This window comes from Ursus americanus, chromosome 32 (genome assembly GCF_024610735.1).
Source record: "Ursus americanus isolate L20-20 chromosome 32, mUrsAme1.1.p, whole genome shotgun sequence".
Taxonomy (NCBI): domain Eukaryota; kingdom Metazoa; phylum Chordata; class Mammalia; order Carnivora; family Ursidae; genus Ursus; species Ursus americanus.
This window is the reverse complement of record NC_142158.1, coordinates 29,719,180-29,743,512: the sequence shown is the minus strand read 5'-3', so window position 1 is coordinate 29,743,512 and position 24,333 is coordinate 29,719,180. Positions and strand designations below refer to the sequence as shown.

The 24,333-nt window shown below is 39.6% G+C and overlaps 1 protein-coding gene across 2 annotated transcripts in view; it reads left to right on the top strand.

Moving 5' to 3' along the window:
* Nucleotides 1-24,333, top strand: part of NUDT3 (nudix hydrolase 3) — a 113,615-nt gene that overhangs the window by 18,863 nt on the left and 70,419 nt on the right. The window contains exon 1 of one of the 2 annotated variants that reach the window (XM_045795480.2): nt 4,958-5,288. The exons of the other annotated variant lie outside the window; for it this stretch is intronic. Coding sequence (XP_045651436.1) covers nt 5,250-5,288 — 39 coding nt within the window. The 5' untranslated portion in view covers nt 4,958-5,249. Of the gene's footprint in view, nt 1-4,957; nt 5,289-24,333 lie in introns of those variants that run through there. 2 annotated transcript variants of the gene reach the window in all.

Genomic DNA, 24,333 nt, shown 5'->3' with positions numbered 1-24,333 from the left:
AAAGGTACGTGATCTCGATGTATCTTATTACTGGTGATGTTAACCTTGATTGTTTGGTTAAGGTGAGGTCTGTCTGGTTTCTCCACTGTAACATAGTTACAAATCTTTTTTTTTTTCCTTCTGGTATTTAGAACTTTTAATATTTACTTTCTTAGCAGCTTTCAAATAACTGTACAGTAGAGTATTTTGTTAACTATGGTCACCATGCTGTACATTATCCCCAGAACTTATTTATCTTGTAACAAAGTTTGTAGCTTTTGACTTTGGTCACCTTTCCACACCCACCTCTGCCAACCACCACCTATCTGTTCTCTGTTTCTGTGAGCTTGGTTTTTTTAGGTTCCACATGTAAGCAAGGTCATATAGTATTTGTTTTTGACTTATTCCACAAAGCACAGTGCCTTCAAGGTTCATCCATGTTTTTGCAAGTGGCAGGGTTTCCCTTTTCTTTGGCTGAATATTCCTTTGTGTGTCACATTTTCTTTATCCATTCATCCATCTGATGGACACTCAGGTTGCTCCCACGCCTTGGCTATTGTAAATAATACTGCAGTGAACATGGGCATGCAGATATCTCTTTGAGATATGATTTTGTTTCCTTGGGATATATACCTAGAAGTGAGATTGCTAGATCATATGATAGTTCTATTTTTAATCTTTCAAGAAACCTCCATAATGTTTTCCATAGTGGCTGGACCAATTTATATACTCAGCAGCAGTGTACAAAGGTTTCGTTTTTTCTACATCCAACACTTTTTAATCTGTTGTCATTTTAATGATAGCCATTTTAACAGTTGTGAGATGATATCTCTTTGTGTTTTTGATTTGCATTTCTCTGACAATTAATGATGTTGAGCATCTTTTCATGTACCTGTTGGTCATTTGTATGTCATCTTTGAAAAAATGTTTCTTTGGTTCTTCTGCCAATTTTTTTTTTTTTTTTAAATTTATTTGAGAGAGAGAGAGCGTGCACAAGCAGGGGGGCCAGGGGCAGAAAGAGAGGGCGAAGCAGACTCCCTGCTGAGCAGGGAACCCATTGTGGGGCTTGATCCCAGGACCTTGAGATCACGATCTGAGCCGAAGGCAGACGCCCAACGGACTGAGCCACCCAGGCGCCCCTCTTCTGCCCATTTTAAAATCAGATCGGTTTTCTTTGTTTTTATTGAATTGTATGAGTTCCTTGTATATTTGGAATATTACCCTTATCAGACATACAATTTGCAAATATTTTCTCCCATTTGGTAGGTTGCTTTTTCATTTTATTGATGGTTTCCTTTGCTGTGCAGGAGCCTTTTTAGTTTGATGTAGTCCCACTTTATTTATTTATTTATTTGTTCGTTCGTTTGTTCATTCATTCAGTAAGCTCTGTGCCCGGTGTGGGGCTTGAACTCATGACCCTGAGATCAAGAGTCGCATGCTCTACCGACTGAGCCCGCCAGGTGCCCCTGTTGCCTTTGCTTTAGTGTCAGATTAAAAAATCATTGCCAAGACTGATGTTAAGGCGCTTACCCTCCTCACCCTCTGTGTTTTCTTCTAGGAGTTTTCTGATTTCGGGTCTCACATTAAAGTCTTTAATTCATTTCGAGTTGATTTTTGTGTCTAATGTAAGGTAGTGGTGCAGTTTCATTCTTTTGCATGAGGCTGTTCAAGTTTTTCCAGTACCGTTTATTGAAGAGACTATCCTTTCCGTGTTAACAGATTTTTGTCTCCTTTGTCATAATTTAACTGACCATAAATGCATGGGTTCATTTCTGGGCTCTCTATTCTGTCCTATTGATCTGTGTATCTGTTTTGATGCCAATACCATACTATTTTGATTACTATAGCTTGGTAATATAGTTTGGAATTGGAAGCATGATTTGTTCTTCCTAAGATTGCTTTGAGTATTCAGGGTCTTTTGTGGTTCCATACAGATTTTAGGAGTGTTGTTTTATTTTTGTGAAAAGTGTCATTTGGAATATTGGTAGGGATTGTATTGAATTTGTAGATTGCTTTCTGGAACTTTTTTTTTTTTAAAGATTTTATTTATTTATCTGATAGAGACAGCCAGCGAGAGAGGGAACACAAGCGGGAGGAGTGGGAGAGGAAGAAGCAGGCTCCCAGAGGAGGAGCCTGATGTGGGGCTCAGTCCTAGGACTCTGGGATCACGCCCCGAGCCAAAGGCAGACCCTTAACGACTGAGCCACCCAGGCACCCCTGCTTTCTGGAACATTTTAACAATATTAATTCTCTATCCATGAGCATGGAATAACTGTCCATTTACTTGTGTCTTCAGTTTCTTTCATGCATGTCTTAACAATTTTCAGTGTACATATCTTTCACCTCCTTGGTTAAATTTATTCCTAGGTATTTTATTCTTTCATAAGAAAGAAATGGGATTTTTTTTCTTAATTTATTTTTCTGGTAGTTCATTGTTAGTGTATAGAAATGCAAGTGATATTTTTGTATGTGGGATTTGTATCCTGCAACTTCACCAACTTTATTAATTCTAACTTTGGTGGAATCTTTAGGGTTTTCTTATATATAAGATCATGTTATTTGCAAATAGTAAAAGTTTTACTTTTTCCTTTCCATCTTGGATGCCTTTTATCTCTTTTTCTTACCTGGGTGCTCTGGCTAGGACTTCCAGTACTGTTTGAATAAAAGTGACGGGAGTGGACATCTTTGTTCCTAATTTTGGAGGAATAGCTTTCAGTTTTTCACCTTTGAGTATGATGTTAGCTGTGGGCTTGTCATATATGGCCTTTATTATGTTGAGGTACATTCTCTTTTTACCCACTCTTCTGAGAGTTTTTATTATGAATTGATGTTTAATTTCGTCAAATGCTTTTTCTGTATCTGTTGAGATGATTATATGTTTTTTTTTTATTTTGTTAATGTGTAGTGTATTAATTGATATGTGGATGTTGAACTGTCTTTGCATCCCTGGAATAAATTCCACTTGATTGTGGTATATAAAATATTTGTCTTTTTTTTTTTTTAACTTTGAATGATTAGTCTCAGAATGATACCTCAGTAATAATATTAGAAAATGCCTTCTTGTTGCGGGGGGGGGGCATTTGGCTGGCTCAGTCAGTAGAGCGTGCCACTCTTGATCTCAGGGTCTTGAGTTGCAGCCCCATGTTGGATGTGGAGATTACTTAAGGAAATTACAAAAAAATATATATTTTTTGAAGCTCTTCTTGAGAAATACCTTGAGAAATACTCTTCAAGAAAATACCTTGTTGGGGGGCTCCTGGGTGGCTCAGTCGTTAAGCGTCTGCCTTCAGCTCAGGGCGTGATCCTGCCATTCTGGGATCGAGCCACACATCAGGCTCCTCCGCTATGAGCCTGCTTCTTCCTCTCCCACTCCCCCTGCTTGTGTTCCCTCTCTCGCTGGCTGTCTATATCTCTGTCAAATAAATAAATAAATCTTTAAAAAAAAAGAAAGAAAGAAAATACCTTGTTGGGGCACCTCTCTGGCTCACTCAGTAGAGCATGCGACTCTTGGTCTCCGGGTTGTGAGTTTGAGCCATACGTTGAATGTAGAGATTACTTAAAAATAAAAACTCTTGGGGTGCTTGGGTGGCTCAGTCGCTAAGCGTCTGCCTTCGGCTCAGGGCGTGATCCCGGAGTCCTGGGATCGAGCCCCACATCAGGCTCCTCCGTGGGGAGCCTGCTTCTTCCTCTCCCACTCTCCCTGCTTGTGTTCCCTCTCTCGCTGGCTGTCTCTCTCTCTGTCAAGTAAATAAATAAAATCTTTAAAAAAATAAATAAAAAATAAAAAAACTTAAAAAAAAATACCTTGTTGCATAAGACATAATAAGGTAAATTATTAACATCTATAAAGCTAAGGGTAAGATGGCTTCCTTCATATTTTTGTTTCTTATTTACAGTTTCATCCAGTTTCCTTGGAGTAGACTCCTCCCTTTCATGAATCCGACAACTCACTGATGTGGTCAGTTTCATCATTTTCAGCATCTTTAGACATGGATGGTGCAACTGTGGGTTGAGAAATCAAATCTCCTAATCTTTCCTTTTTAAAGAAATGATCCATCCTTAAATATAAAAATGTTACACATTTTCTTTTACTTGAGAATAAAATATTGTTAAAGTCATAAAATGTTAAAGTAACAGTTTTAGATACAATTTAAAAATTTAGAAAATTGGAAAATTTGACAAGTACTATTGTAAAACAAGACCACAAAATGTACTACTTGTGTTTTTGTGGAGGCATAAGCAAAGCTTCAGAATTTGGAATGAATGATATGTAGGGCAATATTCAGGTTACAGGAATTTATAGCAGGTGTAAATGATAATAGCTGGTAAGAGCACAGAATGGAGATCAAACTGAGTCTCTGAAAAACATATTTGTACCCTAAAGCTGTTGTTATCTTAGAACATTCTAGATAACACAAGACTATACAAGCACACATTCCATTAACAGTCAGAGTTATGGCATTGTTACCTGTCACGTAGCCTCTGGAAAACTCCACTGTACACATAGGAGAGAATAGGAATGGAAAGGGCAGATAACATCTTAGTACTAATATGAAAATAGTATTGGCCCCTCAGGGCCTGTGGTCCCCCAGGAATCTTTGAGAACTACTGTTTCTAAGTGATTCTGACTGCAGCCTGATGTGAAACTCTGGTGGGAGGAAGGGCATTGTTAATTAGTCAAGTGCTTCTTGGTGCCAGGCACTGTGTTAGGAACTTTATAAGATACAACCTCATTTAGTTAAGGTCTTTGTAATGGTGTCAGTGGAAGTGATACGAGGTCAAAATTGGGTTATATATGAAGGTGGGATTTTGTTGATTGGTCTAGTGTAAGATGTGAGTCAGGTCAAGGGTGGCCTTAAGGGTTTTGACCAGAGTAACTGGAAGGGTGGAGTTGCTGTTTCCCTGGGATGAAGAAAAGTACTGAAGGAGCAGGTTTGGGACGGGAAAAAAACAGCTATATATAGAAAATGGTGTTCAGAGGAGAGGAATGGGCTGGAGGTATAAATTTGGAAGTTGTCAGCCTATCAGTAGTATTTTAAGCCACAATCCTGGACAGAATCACAAAGAGAATGAGTAGGTATAGAAGAGAAGACACCTTGAGGACTAAGCCCTGCAACACTGCATGATTTAGAGGCTGAGGAGATAAGCAAAGAGTAGTAAGCAAGGGAGCAAGAAAATTAGAAGAGTTAATGTGTCCTGGAAGCCAAGGAAAGGTTGATTCAACACTGAGTGAATGTTACCATGACAAGGGCTTCTGATGGGTCAAGTGGATGAAGACTGAGTTGACCATTGTATGGAGCAACAAGAAGGTAATTGGTGACTTTGATAAGGGAGAGAAATTCTGTTTGCAGTAGCTTCGGGACTGAATGGGAAAAGAAGAATATATATCTGTAGTTACAGATAATTTTACTGAATAATTTTGCTATAAAGAAGAACGGTAGATAGAAAGGATGTTGAGTCAAGAGAGGGTTTTGTTTTATCTCTTCTTAAGAAGGGAGAAGTACAGCGTGTTTTATGCTGATGGAAATGGTCTGATCTGGTATAGAGGTAAAATGTTATGATGCAGAAGAGAATGGGGGGGGGGATTGCTGGAGCAGTGTCTTTAAGTAGGACAGAGAAGATTTTGTGCACAAACGGAGGGGTTGGTTTTCACTGGGAGCAAAGATAGTGCCTCTGTAGGACTGGAAGGAGAGGCAGGTTTATGGGCATGGATGAAGGTAGGTAGGTAGATGTGGAGTTGGAAACATGGATATTCTTTTTAGATTGCGTCTGTATTCAAAACAAAAACCAAGAGAGTGAGGGTGAGACAATTAAGGGAAATATGAAATGGCAAAGAAGCCACAGAAGGACAGTCTGGGGTATAACGAGAAGTAGGCTCCATGTGAATTTCACATCTGATTCTCTCAAGTGAATTCTGGGATTAACTGTTACAGAGCTTCCATTTTGGCTGCATGGTCTCACTAAATGAGATATACTTACATTTCTTTGAGTTTATTTAAGTTTCTTATATCTTCTTACCTTTTATATCAAGGAATATTTTTAAATGTACTAGCCGATTAGTGTATGATACTTTATTAGTGTTCAAAGGATTAGCTTTTGCAGTCAAGTTGTACCTTAGAATTATCCTTGTTTTAATGGTCATATTGTACTTCACAGTTCTTGTAACTAATATACAAAGGTGTTAGAAAACTTGATTAATTGGAAAGCAAAAGGGCAAAAACGGTGACATCAAGTCTGTTTTATATGCTGATAGCACTAGTGAAAACAATAGCCATTAGCTACATAAAATGTGTTTTTGAACTTTGATACACGATGCAGATCTGTAAAACCAATGGCCAATTGCTTTCTAGTGAAGGAAGAAAAGCAAATCCATAGATTACATTTTTGTCAAGTCATCCATTCCTAGAACTGTTCAAGAACTTTGCCTAATCAGAGTGATTTATTATACATTTGAAAGTATATTGCTTAATAGTTTCTCTTTTGTGTGAAACCCAGATTCATTTTCATTACTAAAGTATATAATCAAAGCCTTTAAATGGTTCACTTTAGGAGAAGCAACAAAACAAAAACCAACCCTGCATCATTCGTGCTTTTGCAGTTCTTTCTTTGCTTTGATCTTAGCGTGTCATATGTATATCGTCATGTTTTTTGTATTTGCAAACGATGCTGTAAACTGGTGTTATTTGGTGTGTATGTTTGAAAAGACAACACATAGGTGACTAGCCGTTTTCTCACTCTGCTGTGGAGAGACTTTGTTGCTATGTGGCCAGCTCCAGGATTTATGGACACCTCTTATTGATAGCACGCCCTTCTGAAGTGGTCAGGCAGATCAGCTGTCGCCTTTCTCTCCCTGCATGTCACAAGTCTTACATTACTGTAGGTTGGGTTTCAGTGCCCTTAACGTGTTTCTTTTGCATCCTGGATTAATGATGCAGGAGTTTCTTGAGAATGGTAATTGCCTTGGTTGGGTACAGGAAGATGACAGCCCATTCTGCAGAATTAGCACTATATTATGGACTTAAGTCATCCTGAAGATTGCTGGGTATGCAGCTTAAACTTAACCAGAAAAATTATGTGTACAGGCAAAGCTTCTCACTGGGAGTACAGAAGAACTTGAAGCTGTCACCTGACTCCACCTGTAGGCAATAAGCTGAAAATAAAGAAGTAGAAGACTGATCAAAAAATCTATACATTGGGCATCTGGCTGGCTCAGTTGGAGTGTGTGACTCTTGATCTCAGGGTTGTGAGTTCAAGCCCCACGCTGGGCATAGAGCCTACTTTATTTTTTTAGGATTTATTTATTTATTTTAGAGAGAGAGAAGAGAGGGGGAGAGGCGGGGGGGGGAGGGGCAGAGGGAGAGAAGCAGACTCCCCGCTGACCACAGAGCCTGACACAGGGCTCCATCCCAGGACCCTGAGATCGTGACCTGAGCTGAAATCAAGAGTTGGACACTTAACCAACTGAGACACCTGGCACCCCCCCCTTTTTTTAAAGATTTATTTATAAGCCTACTTAAAAAAAAATCTATAAACATTTTAAGAGATTGGCAGGCAAATTGTACAATGAATGTGACATCAAGTTAGTTCTGTGGAATGATAGACATGAACAACCTTCTTAAGGGCCCTGATGCTGGATGGAGGCTGGCACAGACAAACTGAACGGCTTATTTAAACCTTTGGTCAATGCCACCTACGAGCCATACATATGATTAGTTGACAATATAGGGTACTGCTTTAAGACTTCTAGTAACCACCAGATGAAGAGCCATACTTTTTTTTTTTTTTTTTTTTTTTTTTTTAAAGATTTTATTTATTTATTCGACAGAGAGAGACAGCCAGCGAGAGAGGGAACACAAGCAGGGGGAGTGGGAGAGGAAGAAGCAGGCTCACAGCAGAGGAGCCTGATGCGGGGCTCGATCCCGGAACGCCGGGATCACGCCCTGAGCCGAAGGCAGACGCTTAACCACTGTGCCACCCAGGCGCCCCGAAGAGCCATACTTCTTAAAGAGAAAAAACAGAAGAGGGATTAATCAATAAGTGGTCTGGTATATGTAACCAATTTAACCTCCAGTAAACACCAGAATGTGACTAATGTTAGCAGGGGGAATTAGTGAAATACAAGGGCAAACATCTGACCCTAGTGACAATCAGCCAATAAACACTGTAATAGACGGTCAGGTCTTTCCTTAACAATAGGCTTCCACTGTCTGAAATTGAAATGCAGCCTTTCCTGCAGGTAGAGAATGGTCTAGTTCTCAGAAGGTCTGCCCTTTAGCCCTGGTTTTGTAATTAGCAAATAGTAAAGCAGTCTTAAGAACTTTCCTTATTAGATTAGAATTTCTGTTAAACCATTTTACTGAAATTAGCAAAAAGGTTTCTTTTTTAAAAAAATACTTTATTGGGGCGCCTGGGTGGCACAGTCATTAAGCGTCTTTTTTGGATCAAGCCCTGCCTCAGGCTCCCTGCTCGGCGGGAAGCCTGCTTCTCCCACTCCCACTCCCCCTGCTTGTGTTCCCTCTCTCGCTGCCTCTCTCTCTGTCAAATAAATAAATAAAATATTTTAAAAATAAATAAATAAATAATATTTACACAAGCAGGGGGAGCAGCAGGCAGAGGGAGAGGGAGAAGCAGGCTCCCTACGGAGTAAGGGGGCTCGATCCCAGGGTAATCTTATTTTTTTTTTATTTTTTTAAGAATTTATTTATTTATTTGGGGGGAGAGAGCGTGCACATGAGCGGGGGAGGAGCAGATAGAAACTGCATGAAGCATGTGGAACAGACTTCGCCAATTAATTCAGAAAGCAGTAATCCAAATTTATAACTGAGGAGCTGATTACAAATTTAACTTTTATTCTGTGACCTGTTAAGTAAATCAATAGTAAGGTCCAAAAAAATTTAAACACCCTCAAGCACTTGCTCTTATGAAAATAATCCCTGTTAACTACTAATCACTCTTGTCAATTACAGCTTTTTGTTTAAAAGATATTTTGATAATTTAGTCTTCTGGCTGGCCATTTATTTCTTAGGGTCCTAACAGCATGGTAGTTCTAAGAAGTATTGAAATTAAAGTTCAAGATGTCATTGTTTAGTTACATGGATTGGTTTTTTGGTTTTTTTTAAAGATTTTATTTACTTATTTGACAGAGAGATAGAGAGAGCCAGGGAGTACAAGCGGAGGGAATGGCAGAGGCAGAGGGAGAAGCAGGCTCCCCACTGAGCAGGGAGCCCGATACGGGGCTCGATCCCAGGACCCTGGGATCATGACCTGAGCCGAAGGCAGATGCTTAACCAACTGAGCCACCCAGGTGCCCCTAGTTACATGAATTGTTATACTAAATGTTAACATGTTAAAATAATCAGAATTATTTAAATCTGATTTAATTTCTAGTTTCTTCTGCTTTCTGCCTGTCACCCAGAAGTTTTGATAAAATAAAAAGATAAACCCTTTTCAGTTTACCACAAAGTGCAAATTAAATGGCACTGTGTTGATGGCCAGAATACAGGAAGGAAGGCTAGTGGTGATCACAAGAGAAGCAGAATGGAGTGAAGTCCTGGGGCCTCTGCTGAAGCATTCCTAATAGAAATCTGCCTGCCGGCCATGGCCATCTGGAGCAGGACGTGAAGGGAAGTTCCTGGGGTCTGAGAGGGAATTTATGCCCACATGTCCTCCAGTCCTTTGATCTCGATTTTGGGGAGGGAGGAGGAGAAGCAGTTATAAAAAAGAGTGAAGAGAGACGAGGCTGTGGATTTATGTGGTTATTTTTGGTGGGTAGTCATGATACTTCCATCATAGCAATGTTAAGGACTCCAGTATCTCAAAGGAAAGACTCTGCAAAGGGAATAAATAAGAGTGACTTCTCTGTAGCCACTTGAGGGAAACCGAGACCAAAATAGCAAATTTTTTAAAACTTTAGAATGTGTTTTATAATGGGAGGCTTGAAAGCAGTTCCCTTGATAGTCTTCCGTGGTAAAATAGATCATTCACCTACTACCTTTAGAATGCTGGCTGGCTGCCAAGTCCTGTGCTAGATGCTTGGTAATTACTGATAAGCAAAAATATGGACTCTGCTCTTTGAACTTTCGAGTTAATCACGCTCAGAAATGTTTGATCACAAGCTGAAGTGACATTGTCTAGGAAGAGAACATCAGTCAAGTGAGTGCATTTGACAGAAAGCCTTGATATGGACATGGTGGGCAGGGGTGTGTTAGGGAACCTCTGAAGAATGAGTAGGAGTTAACTAGGCATTGGGAAGGGCATTTCAGATTGAGGGATGCAAACACTGTATCAGGAGGGAGTGGAGTGTTTAACGAATTGCAGTTAGGCCAGTGGTGCTGAGGTACGAGCCTGAAGTGAGGTCCGTGGGGCCAGACCATAGAGGTCCTTGTCAGCGTGGTCTTTGGCATTGGGTCTTTGTTTCTTTGCTTCTTGGTTGTTATTTACTTTTTAACTTTGTTATTGTGGAAAATTTCAAACGTACACAGAACAGAGACTAGTATAATACACTCAGTGTACTCATCTAGCTTTAATCAGCCCTCGGCCAATCTTGTTTTGTTTATATTTTCACCCATCTGGTTATAGATGTGATTCTTAAAGTAATGGGAGTCATTTGAAGATTTTTGTTTTTTGGGTTTTTGTTTTTGTTTTTAAGATTTCATCCGTTTATTTGCAGAGAGCAAGTGAGCACAAGCAGGGAATAGGAGAGGGAGAAGCAGGCTGTCTGCTGAGCAGGGAGCCCGATGTGGGGCTCAATCCCAGGACCCTGGGATCATGACCTGAGCCAAAGGCAGCCACTTAACTAACTGAGCCACCCAGGCGCCCCTGAAGAGTTTTGATAAAAGCAGGGATGGGTAGAAAATTTACCAGATTTTTGTTTTGAAAGATAATTCGGGCGTGGGGAATAGAGGAGAGGGGGAAGAGCACACATACTGGCAGTTGGGCCGTTTACAGTAGTAGTCCTGTCAGGTAAATACTTTGAATCAGGTGAGCTGCCATGGGGCTGAGAAAATGATGGGAAGATCCCCCTGGATTTGATAACAGGTTGGATATGAGGGATAAAGGAGGGGAGAAGGTGGCCCTGGTGACCCCTTGGTTACTGACTTGAACCTAGGATGGATGAAAGATCCCAAACTTACAGGATGGTTGGTGGTAACACAGTGTGAAGACCCAAGTACAGGAAGAGAGCAGGCAACCAGTTTTGCCATCTTATCCCTTCTTCAGACTTCCAGTACTCTGCCTTTCTCCAGATCACATGACAGTTTGAGTTCTCACACTAAGGCCAAAGAACTAAGATGAATTTGAACTGCGCACTCTTAATCCTTCTCTGGAGCAAAGGATATGGTCACATTTGGGTTCAAAGAACATCCTGGAGATGTCTTGTAGATGGGTGCCAAGGCGGCAGCAAAACCAAGTTTATCCATTAGGGCAGGTACAAACTGTCAGAAGTATTCTATGAATAATCTGCTTGGATTTTGAATAATAATTGCCCTATTCTCTTACAGGAGTCACCAATTCTTAAAAATAAACCAGAAAAAAAAGCATTTTCTAAACATTGTGTTTCAGGTAATAAATTTATGATAAACTGCCTCTAGGAAAGTCTCAGATTTGTCTCCAAGATTATGAGTATTATGTATTTTAGCACAGGTGCACGTGTAAGTCATTCCAGGAAGGGGTCAGGATTGGAGTCTCCTGCCTTTGGAGTCTGCACCAGCTAGCTGCTTGATAACTCCTGTCTTTCTCTGACTTATTCCACTTAGCATTATACCCTCTAGATCCATCCATGTTGTTGTAAATGGCAAAATTTCTTTCATTTTTATGGCTGAGTAACATTCCATCATTTGTTATACACACACACACACACACACACACACACACACACACACACACACACACACCAGGTTTTCTTTTTCCATTCATCTATGGATGGATACTTGGATTGCTTCCATATCTTGGTATTGTAAATAATGCTGCACCAAACATGGGGTGCACATATCTTTTTGAATTAGTGTTTTCATTTTCTTTCAGTAAATACCTGGTAATGGAATTACTGGATCATATGATAGTTCTGTTTTGAGGAACCTCCGTACTGTTTTCCGTAGCGGTTGCACCAGTTTGCTTTCCCACCAAAAGTGCATAAGGGTTTCTTTTTCTCCATATCCTCACCTACACTTGTTTCTTGTGTTGTTGATTTTAGCCGTGTGAGGTACTATCTCATTGTGGTTTTGATTTGCATTTTTCTGATGATGAGTGATGTTGAACATCTTTTCATGTGTGTGTTAGCCATCTGGATATTTTGGAGAAATGTCTGTTCAAGCCCTCTGCCCATTTTTTAATAGAATTATTTGGTGTTGAGTTCTGTAAATTCTTTATATATTTTGGATATTAACCCCTTTTTGGAAATATCATTTGTAAATATCTTCTCCTATTAAGTAGGTTGCCTTTTTGTTGGTGGTTTCCTCACTATGCAAATAAGTACTTTTTTTTTTAAAGCTTCTATAGAAGGGCTGCACAGGTTGAACTGCTGTTGGAAATGTTGGAAATAATGCAGGACCTTTTTCAGTACTAGAGAACAAAGGGACTGAGCTTTTAAATGAGAGCGTTTATTTTTTAATTTTTTATTTTTTTAAAGATTTAATTTATTTGAGAGGGAGAGAGAGTGAGAGCATGAGAGGGGAGAGGGTCAGAGGGAGAAGCAGACTCCCTGCTGAATGGGGAGCCCAATGCAGGACTCGATTCTGGGACTCCTGAGCCAAAGGCAGTCACTTAACCAACTGAGCCACCCAGGTGCCCCTAAATGAGAGCATTTAAGTTTACTTATATTTGTAGTGATTGACAATATGGGCAACTTAAGAACTATTTCTATTTCCTCCGTCAGTCTTGTTTTCTGACTTTAAAATCTTCTTTTTTTTTTTTTTTTTAAGATTTTGTTTGTTTATTTATTTGACAGGGAGAGGGAGAGAGAGAGCAAGCACAAGCAGGGAGAGCTGCAGAGGCAGAGGGAGAAGCAGGCTCCCCACCAAGCAGGGAGCCTGACATGGGGCTCGATCCCAGGACCCTGGGATCATGACTCGAGCCAAGGCAGATGCCTAACTGACTGAGCCACCCAGGCTCTCCTGACTTTAAAATCTTCTAAAATATGTCTCTTGATTCTTTTTTTTAAAATTTTTTATTATGTTATGTTAGTCACCTTACAGTACGTCCTTAGTTTTTGATGTAGTGTTCCATGATTCATTGTTTGCGTGTTTCTCGATTCTTGATGTCCAAAAGAGGTAGATAAAAACAGCCAGCTGAGAAATGTGTGACCTAAGACAATGTATGGTCAAGTTTGGTCTTCCTTGAGAGCTTGACTCAATCTCGTTAGTTAGCAAATAGCTTCCTTGTTCAGCCTCCCAGGGATGAAACCAGGAACAGATGCTGGGTGACAGCTAGGAGTCTCGGCCACATTTCTCCTTTTCCTTCCCACTTTCCTTAGGCTGCCCCACCATCCTGTCCACCCACAAATCAGATGTGGAGCATAGAGGAAGTTCCTTTTGACTGGAGGCAGGGGGTGCAGGGTGAGTGAGGAGGAAGGGTGGGAGTGAGCACTGGACCTGTCTGGGTGGCTTTACCAGCTCACAGGGCAATGGCAGAATCAGTGCTGGGCTTTGATCTGGTAGTTATTTCCATTGTGAAGATGATTGTGGGGGTAGGAATAATTTTTCTGGCATTTTAAAAGACCGGTAGCTAAACTAATTTTGAACTGGACATGCGAGTGTTGTAAATATGCAATTACTAAAAATATGTGCTGATCAGAACTCTCACCTAGCCACGTTTAATACGTCTATTTTGGGCCCTCTTTTCCCACTGCCAAGACTCCCTAATCTCCCACGACTGCTGAGTTTGCTTCTTACCCTTAAATGACAAGCCTGCTTCCCTCACTCCTTTTAATGGGCAAGGATAAAAACTGAGTTATCTTTTCAGTGCTGTGGGTGGATAAGGAGTTCAGTCTGCTCTTTGTGTTTTTCTTTCTCTTTGGTTATTTGCAACTTTTGCTGCTCTGTCTTACATAGTTACCTTCCTTTAGTGGAAGTGACGAAACGCTAGTACTTGTTAACTTGCAGAAGGACCCAAGTAACCCTTTATCCTTGTTAAGATGAGTATGTGGATCTGGAGGACTCCCAGGCTCTGCTGCTTAGAACAGAATGAACCTTGGTAGGCTGCTAGCCTGGAATGCAGCTGCACAGTTCATAAACCAGCTATGAACATGTGTCAGCTTTTGGTTCCTCAGAAAAATGGAGAGGAAGATGACATTCTTGCTGGTGTTCTTTGAGTATTGTGATTAATCATTATCATACACTGCGCATGTTTTGCAAATCGAGCCTGTGTGCTATAGAGCCAAAGCTATAAGCCTAATATGCTCTTTATACAGACACAGACTCCCAGGCTTCTCATTATGAGTGTTCACTGATGGTGGGTAGTGCTACAGCGTTCAGCCCGAGTCAGCGTGGTGGAAAGAACGCGGTGTTCGAATCAGGTCTGTAGTTCAGGTCTGAGTTACCCTCCTTAAACCGCAGTTTCTTCAAGTGTAAAATAGAAGTATATCCACTAATGGCATCTAATTCCTAGGGTTATCATGAGCATTAAGTAAGATTATATTTATATGCACAGCATTTAGGACATTTTAAATTGCTATAGATATATTAGTTACAACTGTTACTAATAATTCTATAAGCTTAGATTGAACCTTTACTGATCCTTTAAAATAATCCAGCAATTGTGTTTTAAAATACATCCAGTACCTTTAAAAAATGTTTTAATACTTTTTAAATAGACTTTATTTTCTAGAGCAGTTTAAGGTTCACAGCAAGATCAAGTGGCAAGTACAGAAAGTGCCTGTATGCCTTCTGCCCCCACATACTTAAAACCTTCCCCACTGTCAGCATTCCCCACCAGAGTGGTACGTGTGTTAGAGTCAGTGATCCTACATTGACACATCGTTAGCACCCTAAATCCATACTTTATAGTGGGGTTCATTCTTGGCGTTGTGCATTCTGTGGATTTTGACAAGTATATAATGACATGTGTCACCATTATAGTATCATACAGTGTAGTTTCCCTCCCCTAAAAATCCTCTCTGCTCTTGCTATTCATCCTTCCCTGCCCCCACCCCCTGGCAACTGTTCATCGTTTTACTGTCTCCATAGTTTTGCCTTTTCCAGGATGTTATATAGTTGGAATCATACATATGTAGCCTTTTCAGATTGGCTTCTTTCACTTAGTAATAGGTTATGCCTTTTCATGGTTTGACAGCTCATTTCTTTTTAGTGCTGAATAATTGTACCGCAGTTTATCCGTTCATCTATTGAAGGACACCTTGATTGCTTCCAAGTTCTGGTAATCATGAATAAAGCTGTTGTAAATGTTTGTGTGCAGGTTTTTGTGTGGTCATATTTTCAGCTCCTTTGGGTGAATATGAAGGAGCATAATTGCTGAATTGTATGGTAAGAGGAAGTTTAATTTTGTAAGAAACCACCAAATTGTCTTCCAGAGTGGCTTATACCATTTTGCATTCCCACCAACAGTTGAGAGAGTTCCTCTTGCTCCAGATCCTTCCCGGCATTTGGTGCCAGAATACTGACACCAAATGGATTTTGGCCATTCTCATAGGTGTGTAGTGGTATCTCGTTGTTTTAATTTGCAATTCCCTGTTGACATACAGGGTTGAGCGTCTTTTCATATGTTTATTTGCCATCTGTATCTCTTTGGTGGGGTGTCTGTTAGGTCTTTTACCCATTTATTTTTTAAAGGTTTTATTTTTAAGTAATCTCTACACCCATTGTGGGGCTTGAACTTACATCCCCAAGACCAAGAGTCTCATTCTCCACTGACTGAGCTAGCCAGACGCCCCTCTTTTTACCCAAAATCAGGTTCCTTATTTTCTTCTTGTGAGTTTTAAGAGTTTATTTGGATGAGTCCTTTATCAGGTACGGCTTTTGTAAATGTTTTCTCCCAGTCTGTGACTTGTTTTCTCATTCTCTTGATATTCAGTATATCTTTCTGGGAGAAAAAGTCTACTTAATTTGAGTTTTCTGTGGGGTGAGGGGAGGAGGAGGAACTAGTTTAGTATTTCCCATTATAGATCAGCATTCTACTTTCCTTCAGAATTTAGGTAATTATTAGGACATTAAGAATAGTTTTTACACTTTACATCCAGTAGGATAGCTATAATTTTTAAAATGGAAAATAGCAAGTTAGAATGTGAAGAAATTGGAAACCTGTACATTGCTGGTGGAAATGTAAAATCGGTTAGTCAGTATGGAAACAGTTTGGTGATTCCTTAAAAAGTCAAATGTAAGAATTATATTTGACTCAGCCATTCCACTCCTATACCTGAAAGAATTGAAAACAGATACTCAAATATTTGTACACAAATGTTCAGCACTGTTCATGATTGCCAAAGATAAAAACAGCCAAATATTTATCAATGAATGGATGAACAAATTGTAGTAGATACCTATAATAGACTAATATTCCCCATTATAAATTATAGAATGCAGTACTGATCCATGCTGATACAGAGTGGATGAGCTTCAGAAGCACAGTAAGTGAAAGAAGCCAGACTTTTTGGTCATGTATGATTCCATTTATATAAAATATGCAAATAGGTAAATCTGTAGATGCAGAAAGCAAGATCTAAGGTCCTGGATGAGGAGTAACTGCTTAATGGGTATGAGATTTTATTTTGGAGTGATAAAAATTTGGGGATTAGATAGAGGTAGTAGTTTCATGACATTGTGAATGTACTAAATGCCACTGGCTTGTTCACTTTAAGATGGTTAATTTTAGGCTCAGTTGGAAGAGCATGTGCCTCTTGATTTTAGGGTCGTGGGTTCAAACGCCATGTTGGGTGTAGAGATTACATACATACATACATACATACATAAAAACTTAAAAAAAATGGTTAATTTTATGTTGTGTGTATTTCACCTCAGTTTTTGTTTGTTTGTTTGTTTGTTTGTTTTTTAAGAAAAGCTAGTTTCAAGGGGCGCCTGAGTGGCTCAGTTGGTTAAGCGGCTGCCTTTGGCTCAGGTCATGATCCCAGAGTCCTGGGATCGAGCCCCACTTTGGCAGGGGGGAGGGAGAGAGTCAGCAGGGCGTTCTGCTTCTCCCTCTTTCTCTCCCTCTGCCTCTCCCCTGTTTGTGCTTTCTCTCTCAAATAAATAAAATCTAAAAAAAAAAAAAAGAAAGAAAGAAAAAAGAAAAGCTAGTTTGAAGCTTACAGTAATTTTTAGAAAGTATTCTCTTAAAAGTTTTTCTTTTAGAGTTCTCTTATTAAATGGCAACTTATAATTCATTATAATTTCATGAATAAAAAGGCTTTGTTTTCCACATACTTCATTGGGTGGGTGCTGTGAGGGTATTTCATTCTCCAGATGCTTTGAAGTACAACTGAGAGACAAATTTAGGATCAGATTGTTAAAGTTAAAAGTTTTAGAGGCACTACAAAAGTGTGGCCAAATTAATTCTTTAGGAATGATGCTTTTCCCAGGGTAGGGCAAAGTAATTTTTGTTTTGGTCTTTTAATGGTGGAAAAAAGAAATGTCAAGAATAATTTATGATTTTGGTTTTCCTTAAGAAAAAGATTTATGAGAGCTTACATTAAAAGTATATGAAACAGGGGCACCTGGGTAGCTCAGTTGGTTAAGCATCCAACTCTTGGTTTTGTCTCAGGTTATGATCTTGGGGTCATGGGATCAAGCCCTGTATTGGGCTCTGCACTCGGCAGAGAGTCTTCTGAGATTCTCTTTCTCCCTCTCCCCTTGCTTGCGAGCACATGCTCTCTCGCTCTTTCTCTGAAATAAATGAATAAATAAATAAATCTTTAAAAAAATATATGAAACAGATCAGCTAAAAAAATGTTTTTAAAGATTTTATTTATTTATTGGAGAGAAAGAGAGAGAAACAGACTCCCCTTGAGCAGAGAGCCTGACGGGGGGCTCAATCCCAGGACCCTGAGATCATGACCTGAGCAGAAGGCAGACACTTAACCAGCTGAGCCGCCCAGGCGGCCCTAAAAGTTTTTAAAAGATCAGTAGAAGAGATATTCCAAGAATGGGCAGTTGTCCGGTAAATCTAGCTCTCTTATGGGTTAGCTAAAAAGAAAGAGGAAAATATGATAGGACTAATGGCTTTTTAGTGACCGTTAAAGAACAAATATACGTTAGTCTAGAAATAGACTTTTCCATTAAAATGTAATGTTAAGATGAATTTATAGAGTAAATTCTCCTATTGGCAATGTCTTTAAATGTGATTTATAGAAGATTCAGAATTGTTCTTCATTTGGTAATTTTATAGCATTTAATGGGCTCTTAAAATTAGAAAAAATTTTAAGGATTTTATTGATTGATTGATTATTGAGAGAGAGAGAGAGAGAGTGTGTGTGTGTGTGTGTGTGCAAGCAGGGGGAGGGCTAGGGGGAGAGGGAGGGAATCCTAGCCCAACACAGGACTTAATCCCACGACCCTGAGGTGATGGCCTGAGCTGAAACCAAGAGTTGGACGCCCAACAAACCGAGCCGGGGAGGGGCAGAGGGAGAGGGAGCAGCAGACTACCTGCTGAGCAGGGAGCCTGATGGAGGGCTCATTCCCAGGACCCTGGGATCATGACTCGAGCTGAAGGCAGACTTTTAACCAACTAAGCCACCCAGGCGCCCCTCGTTTTCATTTTCGTAAGAATGATAAGCTGGAATTCATACATATGTGGTCAGAATTGCAAAAGGATAGTTATTTGTGACCTGCTTGCCCTTGCTTACTGCTCATTTGACCCCACCATAAAGTGTGGCTTTTCGGTACATCTGCTCGTGGCTGTAGTTGGGCATCTGTAGCCATGGTGTAAATCGTCATGGTTTACAATACATAGGTGTAAGGTAAAAATTGCTTTTTTGCTAAAAATAATATCCTCTTAATCATTTGATTGTGCTTATGTGTGGACTTAATGTTATTTTAACAGTAATCTGTAAAAATTTGGTGTGACTTCTTTGAAATAAGCAGTAGAACAGTTAGGAGCCCATTATAACAGTGACAAAAAATAATAAACTGAAGAAATAGGCAAGACTTGTGCAAAGAAAACTTTTAAAATGTTACTGAGAGGACTTGAATAAATTGAAAAATGTACCATATTCCTAGGTGGGAAGGTTGAGCATTGTAAGATGTCAGCTCCTGCTAAGTTAATCTATAAATTAAACTTGTTCTTTGTAGAAATTATAAGTGTTTTATTTAAATCACTCAAGCAATTTCTGAGGGTCAAATGGATAGACAAACATGGAAGAATAGCCAGTAAAATTCTGAAACAGAAGACTGAAGGGTGGGAATAGTGACGTCTAGTCCACTTAAACCATGTTGCAAAACTATAGTACTTATCATAGAATGCTTGGAATTTGGATTGGGAATAGGCAAATGAATCAACAGAATATAGTCCAGAAATAAATTGGCAGGTCATCTAGAAAATAAATTGGATTCTTTTCTTATGTTTATACCAGAATAATTTCCATTGTAGATAGGAAATATAAACATTTAAAAAACTAAAACCATAAATTTCTGTGGGAAGACATGAAGTCATTTTGTTATAGTCGTGGACGGGGCAGGACCTTCTAATTATGCCTTTTTATTTTATTTTATTTTTTTAATTTTTTTTAAAGATTTTATTTATTCGACAGAGATAGAGACAGCCAGCGAGAGAGGGAACACAAGCAGGGGGAGTGGGAGAGGAAGAAGCAGGCTCACAGCGGAAGAGCCTGACGTGGGGCTCGATCCCACAACGCCGGGATCACGCCCTGAGCGGAAGGCAGACACTCAACCGCTGTGCCACCCAGGTGCCCCTAATTATGCCATTTTAATTGAAGTCATAAGAGATTTGAAGGACAGCCTACATTAAGTGGAAAACTACACCTTGTTAATGAATTAGAAGACATTACGGTTCTTGGCAAATTAACCTATTCCTTTTGCATTACTAATAAAAATCTCAGCAGGTTTTTAAGAATAAATTAATTCCCAAATATATATGGAAGTACATAGCTAAAAATTACCAAGACGTTAAAAAAAATGTTATTGCAAATTTCAAATCTGGGGGTGCCTGGGTGGCTCAGGCAGTTAAGCATCCAACTCTTGACTCTTGGTTTCAGCTCAGGTCATGATCTCAGGGGCATGAGATCCAACCCTGGGTGGAGCTCTGAGTTCAGTGGGGAGTCTGCTTCTCTCCTCCTCCCTCTCTCCCTCTGCCCCTCCTCTCCCCCCCAACTTGTGTGCACTCATGCATATGCACATAAATCTTCAAAAAAAAAGAAAAAGAAAATTTCAAATCTGTACAAAGGTAGACTGGATAGTATAATGAGCCCTCATGTATCTCAGTTCCAGCTATTATCAACTCATGGCTAGTTTTGCTTCATATGTATCCTTAACCACTTCTCCCCTTCTCTATTATCTGGTCAAGTCTTTTACACAGCATACAATTTTATCCATGTATTTTCAGTAAGTATTTCTGAAAGAGAGCACTCTCTTTTAGAAACTCCCCACAATATCATAATCATACTGTAAAAAGTTCATATAGCAAAGACAAGTTTTCCCCTTAGTGTACCATTATTCCCCAAAGTAATGAGTTAAAGTACATCAAGAATGCTTCAGTCCATGAGTTCATCATATTGATTTTTGACCCGTAGGAGCCTCTTCAAGTTAATTCCTGAGTCCTGTTTATATTTATTTAACTAAATATTTGCAACTTGAATCCACCAGTATACAAAAAGAGTAATAGATCATGACTGTGTAACCGGGTTTATTCCAGAAATGCAAGGCTGATTTAACATTTGCAAATCAATCAGTGTAATCCACTACATTAACAGACTGAAAAAGAAAAACCATATCATAACATCAGCAGATTTAGAAAAAGCATTTGACAAATCCAACATCCATTTATGATAAAAAGCCTCAACAAACTAGGAATACATAGGAACTTCCTCAACATGATAATGGGGGTCTATTGAAAACAGGTACCATTATCCTTTAATACATTTTTTTTTATTTTTTAAAGATTTTATTTATTTATTTTAGAGAGTGTGAGCAGGGGGAGGGGCAGGGGAGTGTGAGCAGGGGAAGAGAGAGAGAATCCCAAGCAGATTCTTTGCTGAGCGCGGAACCCAATTGGGGGCTCAGTCTCACGACCCCGAGATCATGACTTGAGCTGAAATCAAGAGACGCCCAACTGACTGAGCTACCCAGGTGGCTCTATACTTTAGTATTGAGAAAATAAATACATTCCCCCTAAGATAGTAACTGACTGAGCTACCCAGGTGGCTCTATACTTTAGTATTGAGAAAATAAATACATTCCCCCTAAGATAGTAACTGACTGAGCTACCCAGGTGGCTCTATACTTTAGTATTGAGAAAATAAATACATTCCCCCTAAGATAGTGAACCAAATAAGGATGCCTGTTCTTACCACTTCTGCTAATCATTGTTCTGGAAGTCCTATCCAGTACAGTAAGGCAAAAATGAATGAATGAATGGTATATAAATTAGAGAGGAAGAAGTAAAACTCTTTATTTGCAGATGACTTGATTATCTGTGTAGAAAATCCTAAGGAATCTACCAAAAAGATACTAGAACTATTAAGTGATTTTAGTGTGGGCATAGGATAATAAGGTCAATATGCAGAAATCAATGTGTTTATGTATAGTAGCAATTAACAGAAATTGAAATTTTTTAATAATACCATTTAAAAGAGCATCAAAAGATAGTGCAGGACAGGGATTGGCAAATGATGGCTCATTTTTGTAAGTAAAGTTTTCTTTTTTTTTTTCTTTTCTTTTTTTAGAGAGAGTGGGGGTTGGATGGGAGAGGGAAAGGGAAGGAGGGAATCTTTTTTATAATTTAAATTCAATTAATTAACATATAGTGTATAATTAGTTTCAGAGATAGAGTTTAGTTATTCATCAGTTGCATATAACACCCAGTGCTTATTATATCAAGTGCTCTCCTTAATGGCCATCACCCAGTTACCCCATCCCCCCACCCACCTCCCCTCCAGCAACTCTCAGTTTGTTTCCTCCAGTTAAGAGTCTCTTACGGTTTGTCTCCCTCTCTGTTTTCGCCTGGGAGGGAGAGAATCTTTTTTTTTTTTTTTTAAGATTTTATTTATTTATTCGACAGAGATAGAGACAGCCAGCGAGAGAGGGAACACAAGCAGGGGGAGTGGGAGAGGAAGAAGCAGGCTCATAGCGGAAGAGCCTGATGTGGGGCTCTATCCCATAACGCCGGGATCACGCCCTGAGCCGAAGGCAGACGCTTAACCACTGCGCCACCCAGGCGCCCCTGGGAGGGAGAGAATCTTAAACAGGCTCCACGCCCAGCACCTGAGCCCAATACAGGACTTGATCCCACGACTCTGAGATCATGACCTGAGCCAAAATCAGGAGGCGGATGCTTAACCAACTGAGCCATCCAGGCGCCCTTGTAAATAAAATTTTTTTTTTTTTAAGATTTTATTTATTTATTTGACAGAGAGAGAGACAGCCAGCGAGAGAGGGAACACAAGCAGGGGAAGTGGGAGAGGAAGAAGCAGGCTCATAGCGGAGGAGCCTGATGTGGGACTCGATCCCATAACACCGGGATCACACCCCGAGCCGAAGGCAGACGCTCAACCGCTGTGCCACCCAGGCGCCCCTAAATAAAATTTTCTTGAGTCACAGCCACATTCATTTATGTATTGTCTCTGACTACTTCTGTGATGCAAAAGTGGAGCTGAATAGTTGCGACAGAGTATACATACAGCCCACAGAGCTGAAAATATTTACTACCTGACCATTTATAGTTTCCAAACTCCTGATGCAGAAGAACTTTATGATCTCAAGGAAGGGGTGGATTTCTTACACAAGAAATAGAAAATATTAACCATAAGGGGGAAAAAGAAGTCTTCATCAAAATAATAACTTGTGTTCATCAAAAGATACCAAAAAAAAATGAATGAAAAGGGAATCCTCAAGAATGGGAGAAAATATGTGAATGTATAACAAAAATCTGTAAAGAATTCTTAACAATCAGAAAAGAACATAGTAGAAAAATGGACCCTAAACTTGATTGATTGATCAAACCTGCGATAGAAGTAGAAACCCAGATGGCCTGAGAACATTTTTTAAAACACTCAACCTCGTTAGTAATCAAAGGAATGCAAAAACCCCCACAATGACATACTATTAAACACTCACCAAAGAGAATATAAATTGGTACAGCCATTATGGAGAACAGTGTAGAAGTTCCTCCAAAAATTGAACTACCCTATGATCTAACAGTCCTATTTCTGGGTGCATCTGAAGGAAATGAAATGAATATCTCACAGGGATAACTGCCACCCCCATGTTCATCTTGGCATTATTCACAGTAGTCAAGACATGGAAACAACCTAAGTGTTGAGGGATGAATGGATAAAGAAAATGTGGCACACATGCACTGACACACAGATATTATTCATAAAAAGGAGGAAATCCTGTCATTTATAACACCTATGGGTCAATCCTGAGGGTATTATGCTGAGCGAAGTAAGTCCGACAGGGAAGACCAATACCATATGATTTCACTTATATGTGGAATCTAAAAGAGTTGAACTCAGAAAGAGTGGAATGGTGGTTACCAGAGTCTGGGGGGGGGGGGGGATGGGGAGATGTTGATCTAAAGTATAAACTTTAAGTTGTTTTTTTTGTGTTGTTTTTTTAAGTAACCTTTATCCCCAACTTGGGGCTTGAACTCATGACCCAGAGACTGAGAGTCGCATGCCCTACCAACTGAGCCAGCCAGGTGCCCAAACTTTAAGCTTTATAAAATGAAGTTCTGGAGATTTGATGTATAACATGGTGACTGTAGTTAGTAATACTGTGTTGCATACTTGAAATTGAATATTCTCACCACACAAAATGGTAACTATATACGAGCATCAAATCATTACGTCGTACCCTCTAAATTTATACAGTTTTGGTCAATAAATAGTAAATAAACATTGCTTCCTTAAAGTTGAGGGGAAAAGCAGTCATCTGACTGGCAACAAAAAAGAAAGAATTATACAATTAATACATAAAAATTGGGGCGCCCAGGTGACTCAGTCGTAAGCGTCTGCCTTTGGCTCAGGGTGTGATCCCGGCATTCTGGGATCGAGTCCCACATTGGGCTCCTCCGCTGGGAGCCTGCTTCTTCCTCTCCCACTCCCCCTACTTGTGTTCCGTCTCTCGCTAGCTGTCTCTATCTCTGTCAAATAAATAAATAAAATCTTTAAAAAAATAAAAATAAAAATAAAAATAGAAAGCTTCTACATGGTAAAATCACCATAAAGTCAAATCA